The following is a 13036-nucleotide window of genomic DNA, read 5'->3' on the forward strand; positions in this document are numbered from 1 at the left end:
CTTATCTTCAACGGGTCGTAATTGAAGTCAAATCACATACCAATCCAATTTCAAAAAATGTGTTACATGCATAATAAATGTTATTTTCCCTTTCTATAAATGGCAAACGCCAACGCAAGTAACGAAAACTACACTTGGAGGAAAGAAATATGTAAATTGTTTGCATAAATACGTAACTAATTGCTTAAGTACTTTTAGTATATACTTTACTCTCTTAAATTGGCATACATGGAATTGCCTTTATTAGGATTTGCTATTCAGTTCTTGATAATGAATGGAGAATATGATATGGGTTATGCCATTCAGGCTATAAAGGAACCAAACCATTGGTGGTCACTCCGCAGAGATCCGCGCTGCCCTTCCACGTTCCTCACTTCGTTCTGGTGCGTTTCAATTCCCTCCTTTTATTCCTTTTTAATCTTATTCATTTTCTTCTTTTGATCATTTAAGTTTTCTGGGTTTCTCGTTTTGATTATGGGTCGTTGTTATAAACATATGATATGTTAATGGAGATAGGGTTTCTTACTTGTATACTAATGAACTTCTCCTTAATTAATCAATGTTGGACTTGAATGATTCTCAAACAAGCCTCTTCTCGAAGAAAATATTGAAGACACATTCTTCTCTAGAGTCCATAAACAAAGTAAACATTGAGTTTCCTCTTAACCGGTCATATCTATTTGTTTGATATTACTTAGACTACTCTTCTTACCTAGAGTAGAGTACCACGGATTTTTACTATTACTATACTTTCGAGATTCGAAACTTTTTTGTTCGACACCTGAGTCAATGTGACTACAGTTTCAAGACTCACAATTGTTTTGTTCGACACATGATTTTCTTAACATGACTAATTGAAGACAAGAGAATGGTTCTAATACCACTGATAAGAACAATGAACCTCCACATTGGTATGATATTATCCACTTCGAGTATAAGCTCTCATCATATTTTTGCTTTTGGTTCTCTTAGAAATTCATGTTAATGAGAATAGCGTCATTTACTTGTATATTCATGATCTTTTTCTTAATTAGTCAATATGGGACTCTAACCAACATCAACATACTCTTCTTTTGTTTTTTTTTTTTTTTTTCAGACAATGATTACACCAATAGTTGTAGCATTTGCAGTCGGTTTAGTTGGATGGGTTTATCAAGCACTGAAACCGCCACCTCCAAAGATATGTGGATCACCAAATGGTCCTCCGCTGACTTCGCGTAGAGTCAAACTCAATGATGGAAGACATTTGGCCTACAGAGAATTCGGAGTTCCCAAGGAAAAGGCTCAATACAAGATCATTCTTTCTCATGGCTATAATGACTCCCGACATATGCACTTAGCTGCTTCTCAAGTACGACATTCTTCTTATTCTTCTTCAACTTTCATTCTTTTTTTTAAAAAAAATGTATTGAATCATGTTGTGTTATAGGAACTTATGGAGGAGTTCAATGCATGCATAATATTATACGACCGAGCTGGTTATGGAGAGAGCGATCCTTATCCATCACGCTCTGCAAAGACCGAAGCATTTGACATTGAAGAATTAGCCGATAAATTAGAGCTCGGCAGCAAATTTTACGTAATCGGATGTTCATTGGGAGCGTACCCGATTTGGAGCTGTCTAAAATACATTCCACGCAGGTATTTTAATTTGTTGTTTTCAAAATGATCATGAATTATTGTTTTTGGGTGAGCTAATTGGTTATATAATTTACAGACTCCTAGGAGCTTCCCTCATAGTTCCTTTCGTGAATTATTGGTGGCCTTCCATTCCATCGAGTTTAGCAAAACAGTCATTTAGGAAGCTTCCTCTATTATTCCGGTTCACATTTGGAATTGCGCATTACACACCTTGGATATACTATTGGTGGACCAAGCAGAAATGGTTCCCATCAATGTTGAGTGAAGGCATGTTCATTGATTACGATTTAGAGTTGTTAAAGAAGATAATGGACACTCCAAATAACGGTCCGGTAATTCTCGTGATTTTGTTTTTGGTTTCAAAAGAAGCCGTTGTTCTTGCTAATATGAACCTAATTAGGAATTACAACTCTCCATAATGGTATGATATTGTCCACTTTGAGCATAAGCTCTCGTGGCTTTACTTTCGGTTTCCCCTAAACCCTAAACTCTAAACGGTCATACCAATGGAGATGTTCTTTATATACTCATGATTAACCCCTTAACTATCTGATGTGGGACTCCTCTCCCAAATGATCCTCAACAATCTGTCCCTCAAACAATGTACACCATAAAGCCTCCCCTGAGCCCTATGGAGTCCTCGAACAACCTCCCCTTAATCGAGTTTTGAATCCTTCTTTGGAGCCCTCGAACAAAGTACACCTCTTTATTCGATACTTCAGTCACATTTGACTACACATCGAGGCTCACAAATTCTTTGTTTAATATTTAAGGATTCTATTGATATGGCTAAGTGAAGGGCATATACCTAATACCATGTTATGAGTCATGACTCTCCAAAATGGTATGATATTGTCCACTTTGTCAGAAGGCATATTTTGAAAGGCAGGGGAACATATGTTTAAGCTAGTTGGTTTGTCAAAGTTGTAATATTTGTATGTTCTGACATTTCTTTTGCAACCAATTCTAGGATGAAATAACACGACAAGGTGAATATGAATCTCTTCACCGAGATGTTCTGGTTGCTTTTGGGAAGTGGGAGTTCGGTCCCATGGAATTGACTAATCAATTCAAGGAAGGGTGTGTTCATATATGGCAAGGTAGTGCAGACCGTGTCCTTCCCAATGAATTTAATCATTATATAGTAAAGAAACTTCCATGGATTCGGTATCATGAGGTTCCTAATGCTGGCCATTTATTAGTTCATGACCATGAAAACTTTGAAGCCATAATGAGGTCACTTCTAAGTTGATAAGTTTATTTGTTTTGTTGTTATTTATTGTTGTGGAAAAAAAGTGTAAAATGTAACCGATAAGTTTCAATACTAAGGACCTACGTATCATGAATGTATTTCTCTTTATATTCAACTCAAACTAGAGGAATAAACTTGGAAGGACAACTTGGCATGGACACGGCCAATTTCTAGATTTCCACCTTCGTTCGGGAACTCAACTCAGAATGTTGAGTATGATCCTTCTGGGCATCTTTATTTTGAATGAATTAGCCCTCCGACCTTTTTTATCTAATATGATTAATTTGTTTTTCTATGGCTAATAGAAATCTTAATTTTGAATAGTAATTGCAATAAACAAGAGTTTGAGTTCGATCCCAACTTACCTGATACTGAAATTCAATGGTTAGGCATGTTCTTGGGTTCAATGCTCTTCGTGCTTTTCTATGGAAATGTCCCTCAGGGTGCAAAAATCGATTGGAATGGGTCTCACATGATGAATTTTCTCGTAGCCTCAAATTTAGTTTTTTTCTAGTTTCTTCGAGCTTCTTTAATGGCGAAGCGAAATGAAAAACAGGTTTGGGACGTTTGCAGCACTTCTTTTCATCATTGAACTTGTGGGTAATCTTATTTAAAAGGGACGGGATAAAATTTGGAAGAAAATGGTGAGCTATAGCTCTCGAAATGAACTGAAGCCGAGAACTCTATATCCAGAGATGAAAAGCTTATAATGTTGGGATATGGTGCATACTGCTTGTTGTCTTTGACTAAGCGAATGTGAGGAAATAGTTACAGAGGAAAAAGCCGAAGAAATTGTTGGGAGAAGGAAATAACAGAAAGACAAAGAGAGACAAAGGGAGAGAGCTCGGAAGACTCCATTTCTGTTTGTCATTCCATTGACATATTTAAATAACAATATATCCTCAAAATAGAGACGAAAATGGCAACTGAATTCAAGCCCAGTCGACGTGTGAATCTCATTAACTTTAATTGTGCCGCTTTTAACTAGTTAAGTAAATAACAGTAACTAAAAGAAGGAATAATTTTCAACCTAAGGATTTATCTAACATGCCTGGATCTGGTAGACATATCTTTGGAAGATAATTTGGAAGATATTTCGTAAAGATTTGATATATATATATATATATATATATATATATATCTATCGTAGATATTTGATAAAGATTTGATAGAGATGTATTTGTTAGTGCTCTCAAAATGTACTTTTCTTACGTCTTCATATTCTCTATTATTGTACATACCTGATATCATCAATAAAAACCTTTAGCCAATATTCCTCCTTATATTTTCTTTCTCCTGTTCTTTGTGTTCATCGAGTGTGTGTTGTTGAGCGATCCTAATAACTGGTATCAGAGCAAGGCGAAATTCACCACGATCTGTGAAGATGGAAAGTTCAAAGATTGGAATTGAAAAGTTTGATGGATCCAATTTCAGTTTCTGGAAGATGCAAATTGAAGACTGTCTGTACCAAAAAGAACTTTACGAACCCCTGTTAGGGGTGAAGCCAGATACTATGACCATGGAGCAGTGGAAGCTCAAGGATCGTCAGACCTAAAGGTTGATCCGGTTGACGCTGTCTAAAAAACGTGGCGTTCAATATTATCAAGGAGAAGACAACGTCAGATTTGTTGAAGGCGTTGTCGAATATGTACGAGAAACCGTCGACTATGAACAAGGTGTATTTGATGCGAAGGATGTTTAATCTACAAATGTCTGAAGGTGAATCTGTTGCCCGTCATATAAACGAATTGAATATGATTACAAGTCAACTGAGTTCGATGGATATTAATTTCGAAGATGAAATTAAAGCATTGATTTTGATGTCATCTTTACCCGAGTCGTGGGATACTGTTGTTGCTGCGATCAATAATTAACGAGGATGATAAACTGAAGTTCGATGAAATTTGAGATGTAGTTCTTAGCAAAAGTATTTGCAAACGGGAAATCGGAAATTCATCAGGCAATGCTCTCAGTGTTGATCGAAGGGGAAGAAGTAAATCAAAGGGCCCAAACAATGGGTGATCAAAATCAAGGAACCGAGGAAAATCTCCAAACAAACCAAACGTTAAGTGTTGGAGTTGTGGAGAAAAATGTCACTTTCGGGTAGATTGTGCAAAGAGGAAGCAGAATCACAAATTAGAAGATGAAGTTGATTCGGTAAATTCAGCAGAAGACATTGGGGATGCTTTAATCCTCAGTGTGGACAGTCCGATTGAATCTTGGATTTTGGATTTAGGTGCATCTTTTCATTTGTCTCCAAATACAGAGCTGTTTCGAAATTTCAAGTCTGGAAGTTTCGAAAAGGTGTACCTTGCTGACAACAAAGATTTGAAGATCGAAGGAAAAGGGGATGTCTGCATAAAAACTCCAGCATGAAATCAGTGGACATTAAAGAATGTCATATATATTCTTAGTCTCAAGAAGAACATGATCTCTATTGGTCAGTTGGATAGCACAGGTTATGCAATAGAGTTTGTGGAAGATTGTGAAGGGTGCCATGGTGGTAGCACGTGACACAAAATCGGGAACCTTATACACCACTTCAGGGTGTATGAACATAGCTGTTGTTGCTGAGAGTACTTCAAATTCAAGTCTATGGCATAATAGACTTGGACATGTGAGAGTTAAAGGAATGAAGATGCTGGTTGCGGAAGAAGTTTTGGAAGATCTGAAATCTGTTTATATGAGTCCTTGTGAGAATTGCGTTATGAGCAAACAGAAACGAGTTAGCTTCACAAAGACTGCCAGAGAATTGAAGAAAGATACCGGGACAACGAAGCAAGTGGGAGTTGAGGTTGAGTTGTTGAAAGATTCACCTAGTGATATTGTAGCAGACACTCAAGAAACTCCTGAGACTGTTGCTGAGGAACCAGAAGCAGAGCAAGTGACACCTGAGTAGGTGTTGAAAAGATCATCCATTGCCATCAGAGTACCAGATATGTATGTTCCTTTACATTATCGGTTGGTGACTGATAAAGGGGAACGAAAGCCCCTTGATGAGGCCCTACAGTTGGAGGATACATCTAAGTGGGAGCAAGTCATGGATGATGTGATGTCTAGGCTTCAGAATGCATAGCTCTTTCCTCTGCCAAGGCTGAGTACATGGCAATAGTTGAAGCTGGAAAGGAGATGATATGGATGACAGACTATCTAGAAGAATTAGCCAAGAAGCAGTGCGAGAAGATTCTTCAGGTAGATAGTTAGAGTGTTATGCAGTTGGCGAGGAACCCAGTTTGTCATTCAAAGACAAAACGCAAAAGGTGATACCATTTCACTCGAAGGTTAGTAGAAGATAGTAATGTGTTTGGAGAAGAAGATAGAGGGTGGAAGGAATCCAGTAAACATTTTGGATTGATGTTGGAACATTGAGATTGTGCAAAGCCTCAAGTGGTATGGTAGAGATTGAGAATAAAATTCTTGGTTGACTAGATCAGTCTCCCAGTGGGAGATTGTTAGGATATGAAGCCGATGCCTAGATCTGGTAGGGATATATTTGAAAGATATTTGGTAAAGATCTAATAGAGTATATGATAGATATTTGATAAAGATTTGATAGAGACATATTTGTTAGATTATATCGGTTTAATTTAAACCTTTGGAAGCTATATTTAACAAATTAAAACCATATATACCCATTACGTCAATGCTCTCAAAATGTACTTTTCTTCTATGTATTCTCTTGTATATGCATCAAGTCATCAATAAAACATTTAGCCAATATTTCTCTTGTATTTTCTCTCTCCTGTTCATACATGAAGTCATCAATAAAATCTTTAGCCAATATTTCTCCTTGTATTTTCTCTCTCCGGTTCTTTGTGTTCATCTATCTTGATCGAGTGTGCTTTGTTGAGCGATCCTAACAACTAGTATCAGAGCTAACAACTCGTATCGATCCTAACATATAACTCTCCATTGAATGCTTGATATTGCTTACTTCTTGCTCCAAACGATTGCCCATAGTTCATAATTTATAAACGAAGGATCACCGCCTTTGAAATGTCCAGAATCATCATGATTTTATGTTTGATCCTTATGGATTTTTCGTCGAAAAATTTACTTCGATTAGGGCCTTGTCGACCTGTGTTCCAAATTTCAAATGTTGGAATCAGATCCAACGACTATATTTCAAGGTGGAATCAGATCCATCGACTAGATTTCAAGGTACGATGGATTATGTGTAGAAAGGTACAATAGAGGATCAGATTTGGTCAACTGTGGCGATCATAATTCCTTGAATTTTTAGGGGCATTTTGGTAATTTGTCATTTTTTAATTATAATACTATTTTTTCCTGAAAAAATAAAAAAATTATTTATTATTTATTTATTTATTTAATTTGGTCACTTTTCCCTCCTCAAGCACCTCGAGATTCTTTCTTTATAATAAATTAAATATCTGACAAGTTTTATAAAAATTAGAAAAGTATCCATTTCCCCTAATTTTCCAACCTTTCTTTATTATTTTCATTTAAAACTTTGTACAACTGATTAGAACTATATTTTTCCTTTTTAGAGGCCTTATTATCCTCTGGTATTACATATTTACTACAATTTTGGCAAAAAAATTATTGGGGATCATACGCGAATTTAAAATTGGAACCAACACGACACACAAACTATTGACAACCTAATAGAATGTTGCTTAGATAGATAGACCAATTCTTTTTCTAACCCTAAATGGAAAGAAAGAAATAACTGAGGTGGTGTCTGCCATAGCTAGAAATAAGAGAGGAAGAGAAAGAAGCACCCTAATTCAGTAGGTAACGATAGTAAAAGGAAAAATGGACGAAGAAAGATAGCTTAAGGCAATTAGAGGGATGAGAGAGCTAAATGAGGGGAGCTTCTATTGAAAGACAACAATAAGCTTGATTATTCTCTAATCCCTTACTCTCTTTTTTTATTCTATTAATTTTGTATGATTAAAATGTTTATCCGTCTGTGTAAATCAGTGTATATGGAGAGCTAAAACTTATAGAGAAGATGAGAGAGTTTTATGTAGTTAATGCATGTTGACGGTGTGGTTTTAGTTAATTAAAGTGTTGTTATTAGTAATCTATATGTTTGTTTAGTTGGTGACTTTACCTACATAGTTATTTTATTATTCGAAAGAAGAGGGAGAGGAAGGAAATACTCTAGTTCTATTGTAAAGATACTTGAAGATAATTGAAGGTTAAAGAATAATTCTTTTTCTAGAATCTGGTTAATAGAAATTACAAAATTAATACGGAAGTAATCACTTTACGATAACCGTAGAAGTGGGCTTGGAAATTTGTAAAAATGAGCTAACATTCACCACAAAGTTTAACCACCTATCTATTTAAGCTATTTTAGCTTAAACTTCCTTATTATTATTGATTTTATCGTTGAATGTGGTTCAGGGTTTCGATCCTCGTACTTGGAGTATCCAAAATGCTAGAATTTTCTAGGACCTCAGAGAGCCTATTTTATGGAGCAAAAAAGAAATTGATGAGAACTCATCTAAAAATGGGTTAAAAATAAAAAAATCACTGAGGTGGTCTAGTTTGGGTGATTGCCTCGTTTAAGTGAATTGAACTGACCTCCTCATCATCATCTTGAACCTTTAACCCGAAAAATGATAATTTTGTGGCCTCCATACCACTCAAAAAGTTGTAAAGGAAGATACAAAGAAGAGGAAAGGACGAACCTTGTGTACTGTAGTGTGGACGATTGTAATGACCCATTTTTTCGAAACATTCATTCAATCACGGACCATTATAATACAAAAGGGTTAAACCATGGTAAAAATTTCTCTTTTAAATTAAAAAATAGAACACATTAAAAGTTAATACATTAAAACATAACAAGTTAAATATACATGTCCCCACGTAGGACTTTGTATCAAAAGCTATATGCAAAAAAAACTACAAGATTGGGTCAATGGGTCCACTCCATAGTCACACGACCCAATATGATCCCACCCTGACCAGCCATTACTGTCCACTAAAAAATAAAATGTAGCAATAGTGAGTATTAAAAATACTTAGGCTAGTATCTAGTGTACGAGTATTTTTAGGCTAACACGCACCTAACCCTTTACATTCCTCCTCTAGGGAGTGTTCTAACCCCTTGTGATCCATAACTAGAGGCTTTCGAGTACTCTTAGCTTTATGTTTTACATTTACCTAGGTCTATCATCAATTTTGTGCTACTTGCGCTTCGAGTCAATGCAGTTCATGGAAACAACCTAGGGTAAATCTCAAGTATGGAGGAGCCTTTTACTTTTAAAACGGTCACCATATTCTACACATGTCTGCCTACTAGGTTATAACAAGAAAGTGATCCCTAGTAGTATCGGGCAAAAACAAACTATCCTTAAGAACACTAAATTACCTGTTACTCCACCTCATCAGACTTGAATTGTAGACTACGTATTCACACCCGTCTCTTAGGTTAGAACAATATACTACTTGTCTTGGGAACACTAAGCTACCTGTTGCATTACCTTCTCAGGCTCGTGCGTACCAAAACCCCATACACTACTCAATTAGGGAGTGGTTTAACCCCCTCGAAGTTCGTCTAGGTTTCTATCATGAAGTTGTGGGTGGCTCCAGAGTCGACAATAGTGTTTTTGGTCGCTTTATGGTTAACCCAAGTCTTGACATACATTCGACCACGTTCTACTGGCTCTTCTATCTCTCCCACTCTCTCCTAAAGAGTGATGCATACTTCAAGACCCCCATGTGGGGTTACTTTTACGGTCTCATACTCAACTTCTTAATTAACTCAAAGTTGTGTTTGGAAGACATAAAGTACTGTCTTTTGTGTGCATTGAGATTTAGTGGGTCTCCTTGCATATGAAGCTAGACGAGGGGCCTTGATTGTGACTATTTAAGCTATGAGGCCTTGATTCCCTCCTCTACCTTCAAGTGTATTACCTCCCTCACCTTTGGGGAAGTTGGGACCGTAATTTCTATTATCCACACTTTAGGAAGTCTAGTTCCATCTTTCGTCTTGGAATTGATCGTCGCTAATGTCAAACAGTCATTTGGCAGCATAAGAGGTCATGGAAAGGTCCTTGACCATTTGTACGTACTGATTGGCTTTCGCTCACTACTTCAGCCCCTCAACAAAATTAAAGACCTTGTCTTTCTCTAACGTATCATAAATATCCAACACAAGCCTAGAAAACTACATACCTTAGCTTTTGCCGTTTGAGACTTTGGTTCTCTAGCCTCTAGTATTCAAATTGCTCTGAATTTTCTTGTGTAGGATCCTAAGGTAGTCTATTTTTAGAAACCAAAAAGAAATTTATCAATCCATTAACAAGGGGATTTAAAAAAAAAAAAAAAAAAAAAAAAAAAAAAAAAAAAAAAAAAACTAGGTTGATCTAGTGTAGGGGTGAATTTGGTTGGTTCAGCTGAACCGACCACATCATCTTCTTCCTCTGGATAGAGGAAGAAGACGTGAAATCAATGTCTCGCACCCCTTGAGATCGAAGCTCTCTAGCCCTATATAGTGTTCTCAGAGAGAGAAGGTGTTGAACACAACTCTTCGTGGTAAACAATCGAACTCTTTATTAAAACCAATCGAAAAGAGATTACAAGACAGTATAGAATAGTACTGCACTAATTTGTATTTCGTTGGATGAAAATATAGGTAGACAATATTTTTTCTAAAATATCTAGATCTTTTTCTTAAAATATATAGGGAGTATCTTTATTCTAAAATATCTAACTTATTTTACTAAAATAAATATAAAATAGGTTCATACAATTGTTGAATTAACCTAAGAGTAATCAAACCTTTTAACTAGTGCAAACCCACTAGAAGACCCACGAGAAGACCATATTAGTTGGGCAATTCTAGACCATTTCAAGCCCCAATTTCTTTACCAACTCTCTTTCCCTCCGTTCCCTCAAGCTAAAGGTTTGATCACCAATGGTAGTAGAAGTACCTAATTTTGAGGTCAAACTTTGCACCCAATTGCCCCATTTCTCTTTCCGCTCAATCTTGACCTCTTTAGGCTTTGACTCCTTCGTCGATAAAGTTCTATTTCGGTCTCGAAACTAATGATATTGTTAATTAAAAATGAAAATCTTTAATTCTCCTCAATACGAGACAAATTTTTGTATAGGTGCAGATTAAAATTTTGAGCTTTCTCCTCGATTATTAATGCCTATTGTGATTTTGAGAATAAGATCTAGTCATTCTCAACCCTCGATTCCTTCACCAAAATATCGGACAATCTTGTTTAGAATGTATAAGAACTCGGATAGGATCAAATGATGGACTATATCTCTTAAATTTCAAAGAAACTTGAGAGGTTCAAATAAAAAATTTATATGCTTAATACTCATGATTTAGAAACACTCCGAGCTTGATTCTTGCTCCAAATAGTTGCTCAAATATTCCTATTTATAAACCTCTCATCCACTACTAATAAAACACGAGAATCCAGCTTAATCAAAATTTAAAATTCTAGACAAGACTTGCGAGAAAATCTATTCCATCCCGTGCTTCATCAACTTCAGCTTGCATCTTCCATCTCGGATATCTAGGTGTCAGTGTCCTATAGAACCTATCAAATATTTGGATAATACAATGGTTAATTTTCGAGATATCTCATGTGAGATCCCACATCGGTTGGGGAGGAGAATGAAACATTCTTTTAAGGGTGTGGATACCTCTTCCTAGCATATGCGTTTTAAAAATCTTGAGGGGAAGCCCAAAAGTGAAAGTCAAGACAATATCTGCTAACGATGGATTTAGACCGTTACATCTCGAGTTTTGTTTAGCAACCCATTTTGAAAATAAGTTTGTATGAAATCCTGATGGCAGACGTTTACTTGCAATTACCAAAAAGCCTATATTTTAACACGTAGATACAACCACATGATTGTTTTATTCATGTATTAAAAAAAATCATTCAATCCAGCTGGTAAGGCACTCAAGAGTAAGTTCACTTATAGGTTCAGGTTTAACTTGGTTCTCTTAACCTCATCCTAATTGATTATTCCTAGGTTCAGCTCAACTGAAATTCCAATTGACCTATGATATTTCCTTCGTTCAGAATACTTAGCTTACAATCTATTCATAGAACCAATAGGACTCAATTATCCTAAAATTTGAAGGTTAATAATTTTCTAAAATAATAATTATAACGACCTCTTCTAATCTTTAAGTACATTATTAATGGTTTTGGGATGATCTAAATGGACAAAATGAGCCAATCAAGCCAATCGAAAACATTAGATTTTTTCAATTTAAATATAACCATAAGATGACAACAATTTGAATATACCTTTGAACCTAGTCAATCAAGTCAACTTTTGTTATTTAAGATCATCTTCGAAAACAAATATCAATGACGAAAACACATTTAATTAAAAAAAAAAATCTTTTATAAGAGTATAATCAAATATTAAAATAAGTTATAATTAAACAATTAAAAAAAATAACTTTAATTAAATGTTTAAACTATTTATTCTAAAATTACCCCAAACATACTAGATATAACTAAACAATTAATAAAATCACATCTGAATATGAAAGGAACAAAGTTGCATACCTTCAAAATTTCTTAGTTTACCTAATTGTCTCATAATTTGGAGATAAAATTCAGTTTCTTTCTTTTATTCTCAACACTCCAATGATGATCCTTTATGAATATTTTTTAGTGACATGATTGTAAAGACACCTTTTTTCAAAAGCGTACAAGTTTGACGTTTCCCTCTTTTGAAAATTCAAGTCGTTAACGCGTTTGGTATTTTTCAATAATACATTTGCGTTATCTCGTTAATTTATGAATATTATATAGCAAAATTTGAATAAAAAAGGGGCTTTTTAAGACTATACTTCAGTTATCGAGTCGGGAAAAAAAAAACCAATGCTGGTTCAAAAAAAAAAAAAGAAAAAGAAAAAGAAAAGAGTGTGGCCGGTTCATCCTTTAAAATAAAAAAGGAGTCGGTGCGAGTGGTCTAGACACTTTGAAACATAAATTTGTTTGAGCATTCTAATGGTTATCTCGACAAGATTTCTTCACCAAAATTATATGTCTGACATTCATGAAGCTCTAGGTTCAATCCTTATGCAATTTGAGCCACTATACCGAGAGTTATGAATCGAGGATGTAAAACTTGAAGTAAGGGTATAGTAACTCAAGTAAGCTGTCATACCCAAATGAT

The 13036-nt window shown here is 35.5% G+C and overlaps 1 protein-coding gene across 1 annotated transcript; it reads left to right on the forward strand.

Moving 5' to 3' along the window:
• The first annotated feature begins 1096 nt into the window (after positions 1-1096).
• LOC111783590 (uncharacterized) lies at positions 1097-3138 on the forward strand. Its single transcript, XM_087120704.1, has 4 exons — positions 1097-1351; positions 1430-1641; positions 1718-1973; positions 2612-3138. Exons 1-4 carry the CDS (start codon positions 1100-1102, stop codon positions 2891-2893), a joined length of 1002 nt encoding a protein of 333 aa, XP_086976830.1. The 5' UTR covers positions 1097-1099; the 3' UTR covers positions 2894-3138.
• The last annotated feature ends 9898 nt before the right edge of the window (positions 3139-13036 follow it).

The sequence above is a fragment of the Cucurbita pepo genome, chromosome 20 (genome assembly GCF_057944985.1).
Source record: "Cucurbita pepo subsp. pepo isolate OVF chromosome 20, ASM5794498v1, whole genome shotgun sequence".
Classification (NCBI taxonomy): Eukaryota; Viridiplantae; Streptophyta; class Magnoliopsida; order Cucurbitales; family Cucurbitaceae; genus Cucurbita; species Cucurbita pepo.